The sequence below is a fragment of the Solea solea genome, chromosome 1, assembly GCF_958295425.1.
Source record: "Solea solea chromosome 1, fSolSol10.1, whole genome shotgun sequence".
NCBI classification, from domain to species: domain Eukaryota; kingdom Metazoa; phylum Chordata; class Actinopteri; order Pleuronectiformes; family Soleidae; genus Solea; species Solea solea.
This window is the reverse complement of record NC_081134.1, coordinates 46,488,014-46,507,520: the sequence shown is the minus strand read 5'-3', so window position 1 is coordinate 46,507,520 and position 19,507 is coordinate 46,488,014. Positions and strand designations below refer to the sequence as shown.

Below are 19,507 nucleotides of genomic sequence, written 5' to 3'. Positions count from 1 at the left end.
GGATGTCAAACGTCACCAATATGCAAATGTAGGGGAAAAAAACCTGTTATAAACGACAAAAAAAAAGATTGTTATAGGGAGATAGTAGCTCTCGTTTTCAGTGAGTTCATACTTGACACTTGAATGACAACGTTCCCGCATTAACCACACCCACTTCAAATGTCTGGCCAATCACACAATAGTTGTCAGACGTCACACAAGAAAAAAAGTTCTGCCCAGATGATCAGTCAAGAGCAAGCTGCACAAAATAATGACGTCATTGAGCTTTTTAGCCTGTAGACCCTTTAGAGAGCTACGTCACAGAAATGTTTGGGTCAGAAAACACACGTACAACAATCCAACACATAAGATAAGTCTACATGTGAAAACAGAACCAGCAATGGTGTCAACTTCTTCACAATCCCGACACGTTCTCATGCTTTAAAAGAGAAGACTGTGATGATGATGATGATGATGCTACTGCTGTGTTTGTGGTGCTCACTTCACTTCAGGTAAGTCATCATTTACCAGCTCGTCCTGTTAGATTACGCTGAAAAGCCTGGATTTCACACAAGTGTGCGTGTGTGTGTGTGTGTGTGTGTGTGTTCATGAAACCTAAACTTATGTTGTGGTCTTCAGTAGCTAGCTTGTAGTTAGCTGCCGGCCGGCTAGCGCGCTAACAAGTAAACAAGACTTTCCCGCGTGTACGGGCTAGCTTTAGCTCCACTACAAATAATAGTAGTAGTAGTAATATTAGTGATATTAGTAGTATTGGTAGTAGTAGTAGTAGTAGTAGTAGAAGTACTAGTAGTAATAGTAGTAGTAGTAGTAGTAGTAATATTAGTGATATTAGTAGTATTGGTAGTAGTAGTAGTAGTAGTAGAAGTACTAGTAGTAATAGTAGTAGTAGTAGTAGTAGTACTATTAGTGGTAGTAGTACTAGTAGTAGTAGTAGTAGTAATATTAGTGATAGTAGTAGTAGTACTAGTAGTAATAGTAGTAGTAGTAGTAGAAGTACCTTGGTTGAGCGGAGGCAGACTCTTCAAATACGACCACATGTAAAAGTGCTCCAAACCCAGGGGGTCACAGCCCCCTCAAATCAAAGTTTGGGGATTAGAATTTTTGGGATAACTGGAGTGATAATTACTGCAGTCAAAACACCACAATAGTTGTGTTTTTGGTGTATTCAGTTCAGAGAAAACACTCTTACGGGCAAAAAAGAAAGAAAATCTGACTGCCCTCAAATATGTTCCTGCCTAGAACCAGCCCTGCTCCAAACTTGAAGTTTTTCTTCATTCCTCTGTTTTTCTGCAGCTGTCAATCGCTTTATCTTCTTCTTCCTTCTTTTTCAGCTTCTCCCTTTAGATGTGGCCACAGTGGATTGTGTGCCTCCGTCTTGTCCTCGCCTTGTTCCCTGTCCTGTTACACCAACTGTCCTCTCAAATCTCAGCATCCTCAGCTCTGCCACTTCCAGTTCTGCCACCTGTCTTTTAGCCAGTGCCACTGTCTCCAAGCCATACATCATAGCAGGTCTCTCTGCTGTCTCGTAGACCTTCTCTTTCACCTTTGCTGGTATGCTGCCCATTTTAAAGTGTAAACCAGGCGTAAACCAGTGTATATGTGTATGTTGTGATCATCCGGCCAAGAGCAGCTGTAGTTTCAGCATTAGAAGTGTTGGCATTAGAAAGTAGACAACCACATTAGTATATCAGCAGGTGCACAGAAGGACAGGTGGATATGAAATGTAAATTGTCTGCTTGACGTCGGCCTCTGTGGTGTCAGGTGTGCTGGAGAAACCTATAGTACATTCTGATTGTGGCCACAAGTGACTCGACAGGAGCTTCAGGGCAGATCATTTTTGATGCTCATGCCAACACAACTATAGAGACAATGGGATCTGACAAGCTCTGTTCCAGAAATTAGGATGCTTGCCAGACCATCACTGCCAGCAAGCCATAAATGTTTCATGTGGTGCTGATATGGTAATCATTGGATCCGTACAATGACACCTTGTGAGAGTTGGATAACGATGGCTGTCTTTCAGGGCTCTGTGACTCTGGAAACAGTCCAGTGACTGAGGCTCTGCCTGAAGTGTGAATCTGCCAGTTAAAAAAAAAAGGCCACATTGCATCTAATAGGTAGGAAGCGTCTGAAGGATGAGCAAAATAAAAGTGTAATGGGTTGTCCTTCAGGCGTCGTGCAGACACTGTGATGAAATATGCCGCACAAATACACTCCTCTGAGTCGAATATGCATTCATGAGTTTTGCGAGTGGGTCCAGGTGCCCACTGGTGGCACAGGCCCAGCTGGAGGATGTGGCTGACTCGCTCCGCTGGCGATCAGGCTGGCATACTAACAGAGCCTGGGCTGCTTTCACAGTCAGTTGAAAGAGGCTGTCACCGGCACCACGGGCCCAGGGTTCAAAAACACAGGCTCCAGCTGCATGTCCACTAACCCGTGTATATACAGCTTAAAAAAGAATTTTTATAACCTGCAGCATTGATCACATGACATGGTGGACAACGTCACCTTGCTTAACCGCAGCTGGGACTTGTTGCTAGATCAATTATTGGGGTTAAAAAAGACATTTTCCAATCACCAGGGATGACGCGGTAAAAGAGTAATGTGTCTAATGTATTATTTCTGCGACGCGAGTGTAAGCCTTTTTATTAAAGTGAAACAATCTTGTCTGACACCTGTTGTTCTTGCGGGGTTTATTTATTGCTGGCCTTTGTCAGCACACTGTAATCCCCGCTGGAACATGGCTGTATTACCAGTGTGACCTATTCTCGGTCATCATCATTTTCCCAAGAGCATGTGTTGGAGAGAGAGAGACAGAGAGAGTCAGAGAGAGAGACAGGGAGAGTGAGAGAGAGAGACAGGGAGAGTGAGAGAGAGTCCATGTGCATGGTTGTGTATCTGTGCTTTCAGCAATTTCACTTCGTTTTTTTTTGTTTTTTTTGACACCCAATGTCATGCAGAACAAATCGCCGTTTGCTGACACCAGTGATTTCTCGTGGCCAGCGCTGAGGAGTGTATGTGTGTGTGTGTGGGGGGGGGGGGGGACTATTGGGTCTCAACTGATGGCGAGTTGGACATTTCTGTGATTAAGTAGTAAAAGGCCCAGTCGTGACAGGGAAACAGGGGATTTCATTGCTCACAGGGCAGGAACAAACTGCTCCCCCTTGGCCAGTGGGCTATTTTTTCCCCTGAATGTATATAATTATTTCAAGAGTGTTGCCTCACAAATGGTCAGTGTAGAAATTTCAGCAGTTTTCTTGAAGAATTGAATTAGAGTTTTAAAGCAAAGATCATCCTCTCACCACGTTCCCCACGCCTGCTTTGAATACCAGTGTCTGCCTATGGGCTTAACCCACTAATTGTGGCTTTAGCTCCTATGATATTGTTGCATGCCTGTGGTTTGGTTTAAGGTTACAGTTATATTAAGACATGGGGTATTTAAACATTTTGTAAAGGAAGGAACACACCAGATAATAAAGGGTGTGTGTGTGTGTGTGTGTGTCTCACCTGATTTATGTGTCAGGTTGTTGAGATTCGGCGCCTACACATTTTGAGAGAGTGTGTTGTATTGTGTTGTGAGGAATAGTTGTGAACTAAAAACGGGAAAATGACATAAACAGTAATTAGAATGTGGTGTTTTTGTGGCAACATGGTATAATAGTTACATGAGAGTGGCCTGTGGTGCTTTTTGGTGGTTTCTGTGTGAGCTCTAGATACGAATGGTACTATGAGGACATCTACTGGTCAAATGAGTGTAGGGTGATTTTCTGCAGTTGATTTAAATCACATGTGGATAGCACACATGTTCATTCTTATACATTTGTGGTATTTAAACATATATATATATATATATAATTTAGTTTTTTCTGTTGTTCAGATTTTTCAAGCTTCCAGATTTATGATCTGACATATTTTGCCTGTCCAATCATACACAGCATGGATTTTTATTTATCTCATGTGGATCAAAAGCATATTTTCTTACACTAAAATACTGTAAAATGTTACCAAAGCTTAAAAAAGGAGCTACTAAATGGAGCTTGATGTGAGCTTGTTCCATGGTTTTGGCTCTGGAATCAGAATTTGATTGGATTCTGGATTGGGATTCACACACTGCAGTATGAAGGTAAGTGGCGAGGGGATACTGGTTGAACTCGTAGTTTTTGTTTTCAAACGTTTGCATGATTACCTTTAACGTAATGTAATATTTTACAAAATGTCCTCTTTTGAGATATGTCAGGCACTCTTGGATCTGTGATCACAGGGGCCACAAGCCGGGGGTCGAGGGGTCAAATTTGACATTAAAAATATACTAAGACATTTTAAGATATAGTCATGAACTCACTGGACACTTTTTTCATAAATAGAATGTATTTATTTAACCATGGAAAAAATATCAACATATATAAATAATAATAATTAATAAACAATAAATATCAACATTGGACGACTGTTTCATAGTTCTATACACCTCAGTGCTCATTTTTAATGTTAAGTATAAAGCATGTGTGAGCCACTGACCACTAGTGGGCCTCAGAGTTATAAAAGTCCTCCCATTAACCTCATTCTTTGAACCACACTGTGGGTGATGTTTCGTTTGTGGACTACTGTAAAAACCTCGCATGTGTAGTCTGAGCCCACTCCTGATCTCATTCTGCTGTAATTACAGTCATGTGACATTTTCCAGAAAAAAACATTATGGCCGTTGTACAGTAATAACCAATATAACGTGTGATAGTTGAATAGATTCCATTGTGTCTTAATCACAACATTACTACATTACATACAACAAAATAAATAAAGATAAATACATAAGCAGTAATTGTACATCACATGTGCACACCCTCCTCAGTGTGTAGGCCTGTATCCCTGCTCTCTGACCCTAAACACAGCATGAATGACACTGCACTCATCCACAGCTTCACGTCATAGTGTCTGTAACAGCCAATCACGTGTCAGCATCTCTGCACTGCTCCTGGACGGACAGCTGCTCTGTCCAATCAGAGCTTTACAACAGGCGCCAGCGCCCGCCTTCCGTCCGCGCGCAGCCAATCAGCGAAGAGCACGGATTACTAATTCATGACATCGCAAAGGGGAGTGACGCAGTTATTGTAGATTCACAGATACTCCATGTCTTTTTTTCCCAATGACCTGAAATAACGTTTATTTTCAACAAAGCGGTGTCACGGGCGCAGGAAACACGAGGAAACACGCGCTTCACTGGAGGCTGTATGTCGTAGCTCTGCGCCCCTTGGACTTGGATGCCATTCCGGTTGGAGGTTGCGGTTCAGCCCGAGGACTAGATGCGATAACCAGGACGAGATATGCCGCAGCCCAAGTCACGAAAAATCGCCATCCTCGGGTACAGATCCGTAGGTGAGTATCTGACCACGCAGCGACGTGTGTGCGCGTGTGTCTGTGTCTGTGTGTGTGCGCGTGTGTGTTAGGAGACGTTACACCTGAGATGCGACGCGGAGGCTCCATTTAAGCGGCCTGCACGGGTCAGTGTAAGAAGCGTCTGCGCTTCCTATAATAGACTTCAATTACAGGGAGTAGCATCTGTCACGCAGCATCACCTGGTGAGACGCAATGGCCTTTAGTGGGCCTTTAGTGGGCTTTAGTGGGCCTTTAGTGGGCTTTCAGCCACCCTTCATGTGTACGAGATAAAATATGGATTTAATTCCATCAGTGATTGTTAAAAAATGTGACTCCACGCTGTTACACCTCCAGGCCTGATGGAGGACCACTGGATTTGACGCATTACTCTGTGTGTGTGTGTGTGTGCACTTTTATTTTGGAAGCAAAGAATGCGGTAAATGATGTGGAGGATGTGAGACTGGCATGTGACTGCAGGCCCTGCAGACAGGAGCAACAAACACTCATGCAATAAGATTCTTTCCACTGAGGCCAGTGTTGTGTTCAACATGAGAACATGAGAACATTCTCAGGTTTGACACTTTATGACCTTAAAGGTCCAGTGTGTGATATTTAATACACCGCCCAATATTGTAGTATGTTTTTACGAGTGCATAATCCCTGTCAAATAACAATCATTGGCTTTTTGTGGCCCTAGACTGAGCCATTTATACTGTATATATATATATATATTTGTAGTCAGAAATGGTCAAATCAGAAGGAAGTGCCCTCTGGATGCCATTAATATGTGGCCTCAAACACTAAATATACATTTTAAAAAATGGATTGTTTGGGAGGAAGGAGTGCCTTTTTTATGGAGGAGAAAAGTGATGCAGTGCCCTGTAAGATGCCCTTGTAACTTCGTTTCCTATGAAGTTCCCTACTGGCCCCACATGACACATGACAGTATCCCAAAGGGTTACTTAGAGGAAATGATATTCAGTGCTGTATAGAAAATGCCCGTCTCTGTGTTAATTAATGAAACACACTTCACTGCCTTAAGCGTACTCGTGGTGCCTGCCCCACTGGTGCTTAGTATGTGTCCTTTAGCAATATAATCCTTTTGTGTATGTATATTTTCATATTAATTTACCACTGCTGCAAGGTGCTGGAAAAGCATTACAAATAACATTGAAAGTGCTTGAATTGGAGCCTGGAAAAGGTGTATGAAGAAGCACAGAAGCACCTGAACTTGGAAAGTCGGAGCCACCTCACCAATTCCAACACTGGATTCCAAGATGGTTTCCACCATACAAACACTGCTATTGTACTGTTAATGGTACTTCTGTCATATTTGTTTCACTAAACATTATTATCTGTACCTGTGGATAAACTAACACATATATATATATATACATATAAACTAACGCATATGTTGGACTCACACAGACATCTCATTCACTCTGAATGGAGCAGCATCAATATTTGCAGAAGTTGAGACATCGTCACTTTGGCCTTTGCTGATTTATGATTAATAAATAGTGATGGTCAACAATGGCGGACGCAGCCATCACAACAACATTAGCAACTCTTCCTACAGAGTCCAGTGTTTTGGCCCAATCCCATTTTAACACTCCTTACTCACTGGATCATCAAAAAACCCACCTGACCCACACTCCCAACTCTTTTCATTCACATGGAATAGTCATTGGTAAAAGGATGATAATCAGTAGAAAAGGTCAGTTATTATCTTATTTATCTCTTGTGTGTGTTTGTTTGTTTGTTTGTTTTCACAGGAAAGTCGTCTTTGACAATTCAGTTTGTGGAAGGCCAGTTTGTCGACTCCTATGATCCAACAATAGAAAACAGTAAGTGGGAAATGAGCCGACTGTTACACCATCATGTTGTGATGTGTGTAGTGACTTTAATCCAACATTACTGTAGTTAACACAACATTTAACAGGTTATAATGTTCTGTTATCTGGCCTGTATCCATGGATGTGTATTATTTACAGATTTATTTGTGGTTCACAGTTGTCCGATGCATGTGTAGAATTACCATATATGTTCTTTTTTACAAAGAGAATGTAGATATGGTAAAACAGGGGACTATAATATCCATCCATCCATTATCTACCACTTTACCCACATATAGAGACAAACAGCCATTCACACCTGTGTACCTAATCCCCATATTGCATGTTTTTGGATTGAGAACCCAGAGAAAACCCACGCACACGTGGGGTGAACATGACAACTCCATGCAGAAAGACCCTTGTATATATAATAATATATAAATAACATTATATTACCTGTCATTTAGCAATAAGTACAATACAATAACAATGCAAATGTGAAAATACAAACGAGACAGGAGTTCTGTGTGAATATAAATGAGACGGACAAACGTACGGAGACACTAATGACTTCTGATTTTTTGATCTGTCAATAAAGTGGAGTCGACAAGTCGTTTGATGACACATGACAGTGACACAGCGGAGGAACACAGCTGTGCAACAATGATCACTTAACCCGGTGTTAGGGTCAATTTAATGCACAACAGAGATGCAGCCACACAGAATGCACTTTTCTGTGGTAGATAACTGTCATTTCACATCTTAATCAAGAAATAATGACGTGCTTTACCAGTTTTCTTTTTGTGAAACAGTAAATACTGATGTATTAAGATTACAAAACAGTAATGATATAATAAGACTGAAGTGTTCGCCCAGCAGGGTGTAAAAAGTGTCCAAACACAGCAGCTGCTCATTTCATCACTTTCACACTTTTCCTTGAGAGAAACTCTGCTGTTATCATTGGTGGTTAAAACTGCTCCCTCTCTGATTGGTCAACGGCAGGACTTGACGTCCCTGACTTAGAGAGGAACCTTGAAGCTTAGCTTGAAGCTACTTTAAACCGTCTGCGGTGCTGGAGGGGAGAACAGCGGGTCATCCATCAACCTCCTAAACACACATATTCCCAGACACTCCAGAGATTTGAGTGTAAATGTACCTGCAGGCTGTTTCTGTGTTTACTCACACACACACACACACACACACACACACACACACCACCCTCCTGCCTTGCCTTTCTCAAATGTGTGGTCTACCTCCACCTATAAATAATCCTTGGATGGTCTCCATAAAGTGAGCCATCAGCGTTATCACTGACATGCCTCAGAGACTGCCATCCCTCAGCCCTGCTGCAGATCCTGGCAGATATCGACATGTACGCAGTGGTGTCACGCATACAGAGATGCATCTATAATGCGTCTATAATGCATCTATAATGCGTCTATAATGTGTCTATAATGCATCTATAATGCATCTATAATGCGTCTATAATGCATCTATAATGCATCTATAATGCGTCTATAATGCATCTATAACAGGGCTGTGTCTCAGATGTGCCTTCACCTCAGTATGTTAAAATGAGTCTTTTCTGTTGGTTAATCTCTCATTTCTTTGCAGCTTTTACAAAAATGATCACAATAAATGGACAAGAGTATCATCTTCAGCTGGTGGACACAGCAGGACAGGTATTGATGTTCATATGAAAGCAGTGTCAGTGTAATGAAGTTGTTTTATAGTTTGTTCATTAGTCGATCAATATGATAAATAACCATTTTCTCCATCTTGTGTTCATAGGACGAGTACTCTATCTTCCCACAGACTTACTCCATAGATATCAATGGTTACATTCTGGTTTATTCAGTCACATCTAATAAAAGGTGATTTTATACTATAGAATCACGCTTAATCAATGTCTATTCTTTTCTGTGTGATTTCGGGGGAAAGCAGACTGAGAAGTTAACTACTCTTAATTCTTGCAGCTTTGAAGTTGTACAAGTTATCCATGAAAAACTGTTGGACATGGTGGGGAAAGTTCAGTGAGTATCTCCTCGACCAATTCAAAATGACAGTAAATGACAGGTGTAAATGAGTCGCTGTGCATTCCAAGACATACTGTATATAGTAATAATAAGTCATGCATAAATGTCACTGTGCCATTCATTTCCTCCAATGCAGAGTACCAATTATGCTCGTCGGGAACAAGAATGACCTACATATGGAGCGGTACGTCCAAGCAGACAAACTGGGCCTTAAATGTACACACACAGCATACATGAGGGTGAAAGCACAAGACTTAAACAGGGTCTCTGTCCATTTCTTCTATAATTGTCTACAGGCTGCAGGCATTTACATCATCCTTTAAATAAACGCAGCGCACACATAATCTTTTATAAGATCAGAACACATTAAAATCCCAGAAATTCCAGTTTTCCAAAGGATTTGAGAGCTTGTGCTTTTTCAACAGTGTAATCAGTTGTGAGGAGGGTAAAGCGTTGGCCGATTCCTGGAACGCTGCCTTCATGGAGTCCTCGGCTAAAGAGAACCAGGTGAGAGTGTACAGTAATGCTGACATCCATATTTATCTATTCTCTATGACACGCTGCTCTTGTGTGGATACGTGTTAGCACGTCAACATATACAGTATGTGAGGAAACTTGTCTCCAGATGTTTTCATAACACGTGAAGACGCTTGATATGGGTCAGGATTCTGAAGCAGACCAAATCCAGATCCTTGGTTGACTCTTTAAGCAGATGTTGTAATGTGTAGTGACACTAGGTCTGTGTGTGAATGACAGTGAGACAGGTGGTACAGTGATGAGCAGGGAGTTTAAATACCAACACAATGGACAGTGGACACGAGAACACACACACACACACACACACACACACCAACCAATAATAATAATAATAGTCTTATTTTACATGTTCATCGTGGAGGAAACCTAAACGCTGTGTTTCGTCCTCAGACGGCGGTGGAAGTTTTCCGGAGGATGATCCTGGAGGCAGAGAAGATGGATGGCGGTGTTCAGCCGGGAAAGACGTCCTGCTCCATGATGTAGAGCCGCCCAATCAACACACACAGGACACTGCACTGGGATATCCCGTTACTTGAAGGCTAGCTGCCAGTTTTCTTCCACCTCAGCTGACTCCACCCCCCCCACCCCCTCCCCCATCCCCAAGAGTCCTAAATATCCAATATTGTCTATTTCTGGCTCTGAATCCACTGTTATTTATCAGTATTTCCTATTCTTGGTTTTCTTCCTGTGTTTGAAACAAACCTTCATCTTATATTCCCTCCTCCTCCTCCTCCTCCTCCTCCCTGGTGTGCGTATCAGAAAAAGAAGCGCGACTCTTAGCCTCTCATTATGCAGCTCCCATGTAGGCTACGAACCCTTCACTTCACTTCAAAGTAACACAAGTTAGGAGACGTACGAGTGATGAAGGTTTAGTTTAGTTCAGTTTGTTCTGAAACATCTTCAGCTGTGTGACCTCCAGTAAACCGCTCTTTTTCTACTTCCTCTCTGTCCCTCACTTTGTTTTGCATAGCAGTCACTGTCAGCCCCCCCGACCCCCCCCCCCCACACACACACACACACACACACACACACACAAAAAACAAAAAAATAAAAACCTGCATCCATTTTCTAATGTTGAAAATGTTGTACAAATGTTTTTGATTGTAATCATTAAAGCAAAAAGTGGTTATGTAAATCAGGCTCAAGCACCGACTATTACTATACTGATGATTGTGATTATTCAGCACAAGATCAATACATCAGGTAATAATCATTTATTATCATCATCATTATTATTATTATTATTTATTACATGAGGCACACACACACACACACACACACTACCTCGTACAGAGCTCTGGACGTCATGTGACTCCACTGGTGGTTGCTGGTCTTGGAAACAGCTCAATTATACATATTATTATTATTATTATTATTATTATAATACTTAAATACTGCAAAAGCACAACTGCAACAAGGAAATGTGATAATTATGTCAAACTAAAATATTATAATAGCTTCACATTTTATTTACAGTGATCATCATCATCATCATCATCATCGTCGAGCTTTAATGTGGACGTGAAAATGTGCAGCAACTGAAGACTCAACCAAAGTACGTGGTCTATAATGTTATTGCAGATGAACGTCCTTCACCTTCATCCTTCAGGAATGTTTCTTCCTCCAAAGACGGCCCGACAGAAACAGTTTGAGAACCTCTTCATTAAAGTCTCAAGTCTGTCAAACCTGAATTAAATCAGGTTTAAAGCAGGTTTAGTTTAAAGCTAAACCACTGACTGCAGTGACAGTGAAGTGATGTTATCTGTCAGGATTGTGGACGTGCCTGCTACACGCTCTAACGTCTGACCAGAGATCCCACACAAATAAGCACAGACGGCTGTTTCTGACTAAATAAGGTGAAGAAGACACTGGAGCAACAGGAGCAAGCATCATGAAAATCTTCTTACCAGAAGCAAACGTTGTAAAGTATTGAAAGTTAAGGAAAGAAGGAATTGTAACTCACGACATGATGATTTACCTTCTGTCTCAGACTAAGAATATTTATTAATATTTAGAGTATTAGACATTAAACATCACAGAGGAGCCTCTAAGTCTTTATGTATCTTTATTATTTCCACTAGAGATTCAAACATTGAGTCGTATATATGAAAACATCTTTTCACACATGGGAACGTTGTTCAAACACCTTTATTTTTCTGCATAATGATGTTACTTGTTATTTAATAGGTGTTGCACATGTCTTCACTGCAGCACTTGATGTCAATGAAGGCGTTCGTCTTCAGCATTTCACAGTCGGACAGAGCCATGCATTTCTGATACTGGCCAACTGAGAACAAAGGAGAAAAGAAAAGAAAAGATTTTATCACAATATTCTGTCACATTTTGTTTTTGCATGATTTAAAATACTCATCGTTTGGAGGCTCAGAGCAATTAAAACAACTCAGACAAGAACATCTGAGTGCTTTCCTGTGGTCAGTGGTTCAGCACTTCATCATCTTCATGTTCAGTTCATTATTATGATCATTTCCAAGGCTGCACTATGTTCTCTGGACTGTTTATTCTGAACAATATCTATTCACAATGTTCACTAATGTTTAGTTCTGTCCTCAGACTTCAACAACAGCATAATAACGTGACACTAAATTAAACTAAGTTGAAATCATTCTTGGAAATGTTAAGAATAATCTAAACATACAAGATGTGGAACATGAGTGCACTTCTGAGTTATTTGAATATTAACTGAACCTTTAGATTTAGTAACACTGACTCATGTGGATCAGGGGAGTCCCTGTCTGCCCTGAGTCCATGACTTTGTTAATGATCTCATAGATTAAGAGATTAGAGAATAAACCCACGTGGTCCTCTGGTGAACTTGGCAGCAGCACAGCCGTCCTTCTGTGGGTTACATGTCTCTACACTGAGGTCACAGTGTCCTCCGGCGGTTTTGGGGACACAGCGATGGCAGTCCAGGGCGCCACCTGGAACAAAATAACCATGATGATGATGATGATGATGATGATTGACAGTCAAGTCTGTCAAACTGTGGCCATTTAGATCTGACCTGAGAATGTAAGTGTGAAAGAAAGAGGACATCACGACAATAAGGACATTGACTCTCTGTCTCTGGCCCTGGAGCCATGATCCGGCTCCAGGGCCACATCCCTCACAAGGTTATAAACGTAAATAAGTTGACGTTTGCAGGCCTTTATCGTCGTCGTCAAAAAAACCAAAAAACACTTCCTTATGACGAGCTCTTGTTTGTTCCCAGATGTTGAAATGCACTAATTGTAAGTGTCTTTGGTTAAATGACATGTAATGTAACGTAAATGTTGGTGTTTGAACTAAGACCACTTGCTGAAATGAAATGTTCTGTTTCTAATGTGAAGTAATTGTTCACCCTTGATTTAGAGTCCAATTAACAATAAGTAATGGAGGTTGGGTACCTTGCTCACTGGTACCCCAACTGGACCTGGCGGGGACTCAAACTGGCAACCCTTTGGTGGACTATAAAGTGTTTCCCACTTGTGTGTGAGTGGGGAAACAGCACATGGCTGTGTTTGTTGAGTGGAGAATGAATGACAGACTCACCAGCTGTGAACAGCAGGACGATGCTCAAAGCCAACACCACAAACTTCATTGTTCTCTTCAACTGTAAGAGAACAAGCACACATTTCATCATACTTTACTAATAATCACGCTTTTGTGGCTCGTAAACAATTTAAATCATCTTAAATATTGAAATAAAACATAACACATGCATTTACTTTTGGTAGCAAATAAAAAACATCTTTGTTAAATAGTTTGTTACTAAATATATTTGATGAAACCTTGCGTTACGTACCGGTCTGTCTTCTCCTTCTTGGTTTCTGCCAATAACTGATGTGCAGAAATCCACGTCTGCCTCTTTTTATAGCTCCTCACACTTTGTCCAGTCATGGTATCGGGGCATCATTAAGTGGCAGATCTGTGTAAAGTCAATATGCTCCGCCTCTCGCTCGCCCTGGGTAAACTGTGCTCAGGGGTCACAGTCTGTCAGTGTGCAGACACACGTCCACCCTGTGTCCACTGTTTCTGTGTCATTTATGAAAGCTGTGATACTTCATCTGTCACACACACACACACACGCTCGTCACTGGGATTTGTGGCATTAGAGGACAAGTATGTTTGCTCTGTGTGGATTATGTCTGAAGTGAAGGACTAAAACCTTTGGCTTAGTTAAACCACATCAGCATATAGATTATATAGAATAGATGATCATGAAGTAGCAGCAGCAGCGACGTGGTCAGTGACAGACTCCTCCCCTCACACTCCTTCTTTATCTATCTTTATCACATTCAACTGTGGTGACCGATGGCAGAACTGCTCTGTTTACGGTGAAAAACGTCCTGAACACGACGGACTGACGCGACCTCACATTGTGAACATGACACATAATGAATGTGTATGTCAGTGGAATCAGGCTCATGAAACTGTCTCAGTCTGTGCACCCTGCAGAGGTCGCCCCTAAAACAGACACCAACAACCACTCACACCTGTGGTCCATTTAGTGTCCATTTACCCTCTGCATGTGTTTGGACTGTGGGAGGAAGCACACACACACACACACACACACACACACTGAACTATGACCCCGGTTTCATCGTTTAAAAACTCAAACACGGATAAGTCAAGAAAACAACTGCAACCACGCCTTGTGTAATCGACAGCGGGTCATTTACTGTATATCCTTTCATCTCTGTTTTGATTTTCCTTCTCTGTATTTGTTTTTCTCCTTATCTGCCCCTCCCTCACTCCAGGACACAGCTCAAAGATGACAATACAGCTCCTTATACTGTGTGTACTGTACACACATATATACTGTATATATACAGTATATATATATACAGACATTTTCTGCAGCAGATGGTGACAAATTTAATGAAAAGTGTTTGTCAGTGTTTGTGGCTCGGCCACTAATCACATGTTTCCATTATACAGTTCTAGCACAACTCGGCTTTAATACAAGGAACGTTGTATTCCATGACTTCGTAGTACCTCCTCTACGTGGGCAGATTCACTGTGACGTCATTTTATATGGAGCTTTTTCTAGGTAAAGGAAGTCATAATAGTAGCAGTAAAAGCTCTGATTGCCCATATGTACACAAAGACACTCACCAACCGTGGTTTGAGGAAACAAAGACCTCAAGGCAGTATAAACAGAATTACATTAAATTCAAATGGGAAACATGTGACTTTATTGTCTTTTAATGTTAATTTTCAATGACTTAAGCGCCACAAACGTGGTTGTCAGGAGGTTATATTTGGTGGCCGTACCAGAGGGGACTATTGTGATAGTCATTAAACCTGGCATTTAAAACACTAACTATGCTGTTACATCCCCGAGGGTCTATGGGAATGAAGGGGAGTAAGATAGAGTGCTGAAAAAGCAGGATTTTGAAAAGGAGAAGGTCAAAATGAATGTTTATTAACAAATAACAAATAATGTGCTACTTCAGAGGGAAGAGACTGATCTACCTCCAATGAAAAAGAAGGTCCATGAAGTTAAAGCGGTAATTAAAGATAAACCTTTGTCTACTGTCACCATGGCCACACCACCCTCCAGTGATGCTCCTTGCAGCCTTTATTACTCTGGCCTGTAATTGGAAAACAGCCTCAGGTGCAGAGAACATGGAGGAGACTGAGAGAACACACACACACACACCAACATGATGATGAAGCTGTAACAGATGCATATAAGTTCATACAGTCATGAAATGTCATGACATGCATCCACACAACATTATCCACACAATAGATAGAGCTCCAGACGTCATGTGACTGAGGTCACTGCACACTTTAAATCTAAGGAAATGTACATTCAAGTTTCTCAAAGCTTCACACACTGAATATATCTGGTCCTCATAATTATGACATAATGTCATGTAATAATTGCCCCAGTGTGCTGGGAAACAGGTGGAAACAGGTGGAAATGACATGATTCCAGACCTGCAGTGTCCTGACATCTTCATCTTCATCTTCCTCCAGAGTCAACTGAAGGTTTATAAGAGCCTGGAAGGAAACAAATGGACGCAATCTGTCTTTGAGACAGACATTCAACTCTGGAGTCTAGGTGTCACATTAGTATATAACAGTATAACATTAGCTCATTGTGTTAATGTCATGGTAAATCTAGTCTGAGTCCATGATTTACCAAGAATTAACCCTGAAATCCGTTGCTTGTGCTCCCATCGCTCCGTCTTCTTACGCTCACTTTGAGCACATGTCACAGCAATGATGAACCTCCGCCGTCTCTCTGGATCTGTGGGGACCCGGCAGCCGGTCTCTGACTGACTGCCTTTCACCCAGTGTCAGCTGGGATTGGCTCCAGCAACCCACGACCCTCATGTGAAGGATAAAGCGTTAGACGATGAGTGAGTGAGGAAAGAGAACCTTAACAATCAGTCTATTGAAATGGTGGCAAACTTCACAACGACAGGGACGAGGACATAATCCCTCACGTGACTCAGTGAGCCTGTAAAATAATAATAATAATAATTGTCACTGCTTGTTGTTATTATTTTTTACTGAATTATTCAAATTCCTTCAATCTTATTTCCCCCTTTTTTTCCTCCTTTTATATTCTGTCAAACCCTTAACTTAGCCATCACATCTCACTGGAGAGATGACTGTGGGCTATGATTTGGTAATTGCTTTCTATTATACGCCATGACTACAAAACCCTTAAGTGATGCGCTTTTGCTTATACTAATGGATCCATTACTAGATGATATGGGGAATTCATACAGAGAACAATTTACATCGATAAATGAGCATTTTATTTACCCAGGAAGGAAATTAAAAGGTTTTGGGTGGTAAAATAAAGAGGAAACTCGTGGCCCAATAAGCAAACAACAACAACAACAACAACAACAACAACAACAACAACAGAAGACACCACTAACACTCATTTTCTCTACAGTTGTGTTTCTACAGATGAACGTGAACAACAGTAACTGTGTGCCCTCTGAACATATAGAGTCAAGAGTGAAAGACAAATATTGCACAGGGTGAAGCAGGAAACCTCTGCTACCATCTAGTGTCATTTATCTATTTTACCGTGACAGTGATGCTCGCCTCGGGCTTTTCATCCTGATCAAAATGTCTGACACAAACACAGAAAACAAATATTAATGTGTCTGATGTTTGAATAGAAGTCCCTGAAATAAGAAACACAAACTCAAACCACTTATGAATCTCGATGTGCAGTTATTTATGGTTCACTTACCGCGGGACTTTACAGTGAACATAGATCTACTGCAAACACAAGTGTCGTGGTATTTATAGCAGATGCTACTTTGTAAACACCTGTCTCTGTAAAAGCGATTTTATGGAAACGTTTAAAAAGAGAAAGAATTGATAGAAATAAACAAAGATTGGGGAAATATGAAATGTGAAAAATACAATGAGCAGGAACAAAAAGCACAGTCTACATATATAAATATATATATAGGTTTGTAGTTGAATTAGCCAGGATTTGGTTTGCAGTGAATTTAAAGTAAATTATTATACTAATTTTACAGACGAAGCAAAATTATCCGTATCTCTTCACAAAAATGACAATTTCATCCAGAATTCAGAACTTTAGTTCTGAAAATATGAATGGATTCAAAGAGATTCTGTTGCTAGAATTGACAATGAACCGACATATGTTTGGTTTGAATTTAAATGTAAATAAATAAAACAGTGCTGCTGTAATGGACAGCCAGGTTTGGAGAGTAAATGATGAAATGATGCACAATAATTATTAACAACACAAAAAGGGAAAGTATAAATAGGTTAAGAGCATGTTTTGGACATATTATTGACATATATATAGTTATTCTCTTAAAAGAGTCTTTGTAACAAGTAACAAGAAGACAGATAAAGGAAGACAAATACGTGACAATAAATGTGATTAAAAAACTGGAGAGGGTTTTTTAAATGATGTGGAATTTAAACAGCAAACAGTTTTTAACCCTATAAAACCATTTGTATCATATTTACTACACAAGTTACTGAGACCTATCAACACGATCAATTATTTCCTTTAAAACCTGTTGTATATGATCTGATACCTGTTTCTGGGGCCACGCGGCGGTGTAGTGGTTAGCACTCTCGCTTCGAGCCCCGGTTGGAACAAGGGCCTTTCAGCATGGAGTTTGCATGTTCTCTCCGTGTGTGCGTGGGTTTTCTCCGGGTTCTCTGGCTTCCTCCCACAGTCCAAAAACATGCAATGTGGGGATTAGGTAAATTGGACACTCTAAATTGACCATAGGAGTGAGTGTGAGAGTGAATGGTTGTTTGTCTCTATCTCTGTGTGTGTGTGTGTGGCCCTGCGATGGACTGGCCAACTGTCCAGGGTGTGACCCCGCCTATCGCCCGATGTAGCTGAGATTGGCACAGCACCCCCCACGACCCTCTGGTGGAGGATAAAGTGGTAGATGATGACTGACTGACTGACCTGTATTCTGCCCCCTAGTGGATCATCCTTTAACTGCAGCATTATACAGTACAATACAGTTGTTTTTGCTTTTCCACGACCAAAAATACTGTGACGTCGACAGACTGCCGGCCACCCGCCGATCGTGAGCCGAATCACAACCCGTTCAGTGGTATTTCAGTTCAGTGTGAGACGGAGTCTCTGGTCACGCAGGAAGTACTCAACGATTCTGTGAACACATGTTTTTAATGAACTTAATGAACTGATTCTACACTGAAAACAACTGTTGGACTGTTTGTGTCGCGTATAAAACTAACGTTTTTCACAAGTGTGTTATGATGACCCCGCCCACGTTGAGGAGGTACTATGAAGTAATGGAAAAAGAGCGAGTAGTGTTGAGTCTAGTAGAGTTGACTAGTGCTGCAACTGTATCATGGAAAAGTGCCATTAGTTTGCTTCTGCCACAGGTTTCTGTGGGAAAACACCAGGAAAAAAGTCAAAGATTTCAGGCATTTAAAGAGGGATACAATTCATGCGACGTTAACTTTGACTAATAAATTCTTTAAATTGAATGAACCTGTGTCTCAATTTAATACCAAATTTACACAAGGTAAGTCAAAGTTAGCAATATTGAAATATTGAATGACATTATGCAAACATGTTTGATGTTTTTCATCCTTTCACTCCTCGCTCTCCTCCTTCTCGGAATGTCACACCATGGTGATGGCGTGTGGACCTTTAATGGCAACTCATTTGCGTCTTTTTTCCCCTCTGGCTGCCATGACAACAGAACATCCGTCTTTACAAGGTTTCACTTGAGGCCTCGATCGAGTTACGGGGTCAATATAGGACAGCCTAATAAGGAAATGCTTTGTCTCCAGTTCCACTCACCGGCACTAGTTTAACAGCGATTACCTATAGCTAACCTTATTCCTGGGCCATTTGCTGTGTCACCAACATGCCATTAGTCGGGATGTAAGAAGGAGAGAGGGACCTGTGAGCAGGTCTTAATGCCATTTTAACGATGTCTCTGTTGATTCTCTGTGATAATGGGATTCATCATTTGGTTTTTAAAAAGTGTGACTCAAATACTGTAAAGAAACTACAGTAAGTGTCTCTGTAAGATACTTTGTGACTGCAGCTCTAATGGAGGTACTGTCTATACATTAGAGAAACATTCCCACTTAGCCAGAGGTGGTAAAAATAAAAAATAAATGAATAATGTATGTAAAATGTGGCTGGCGTGCCTGTATGGGAAGTAACCTGTCAAAACAAACACTATTACTACAAATAAAAGAAAACGAGGG

General features: G+C 41.1%; 2 protein-coding genes across 3 annotated transcripts; one reads left to right on the top strand and one right to left on the bottom strand.

The window, feature by feature from the left end:
• The first annotated feature begins 304 nt into the window (after positions 1–304).
• Positions 305–10,718, top strand: rheb (Ras homolog, mTORC1 binding). 2 transcript variants are annotated; one of them, XM_058650016.1, is made up of 10 exons: positions 305–491; positions 1,332–1,551; positions 5,176–5,373; positions 7,149–7,220; positions 8,823–8,890; positions 9,000–9,082; positions 9,185–9,241; positions 9,381–9,428; positions 9,670–9,751; positions 10,172–10,718. In XM_058650016.1, the coding sequence occupies exons 3-10, from the start codon at positions 5,322–5,324 to the stop codon at positions 10,262–10,264; spliced, it is 555 nt and encodes a 184-aa protein (XP_058505999.1). In that variant the 5' UTR covers positions 305–491; positions 1,332–1,551; positions 5,176–5,321; the 3' UTR covers positions 10,265–10,718. The 2 variants fall into 2 exon arrangements, with proteins under 2 accessions (XP_058505999.1, XP_058505991.1); XM_058650008.1 differs by lacking the exons at positions 305–491; positions 1,332–1,551 and having other exon boundaries at positions 4,496–5,373.
• A 1,193-nt stretch (positions 10,719–11,911) lies between these two features.
• On the bottom strand, positions 11,912–13,680 carry ly97.3 (lymphocyte antigen 97, tandem duplicate 3). The gene is made up of 4 exons (XM_058638922.1): positions 13,584–13,680; positions 13,331–13,391; positions 12,598–12,720; positions 11,912–12,068 (listed from the first exon to the last, which is right to left on the bottom strand). Exons 2-4 carry the CDS (start codon positions 13,377–13,379, stop codon positions 11,962–11,964), a joined length of 279 nt encoding a protein of 92 aa, XP_058494905.1. The 5' UTR covers positions 13,380–13,391; positions 13,584–13,680; the 3' UTR covers positions 11,912–11,961.
• Positions 13,681–19,507: the final 5,827 nt, after the last annotated feature.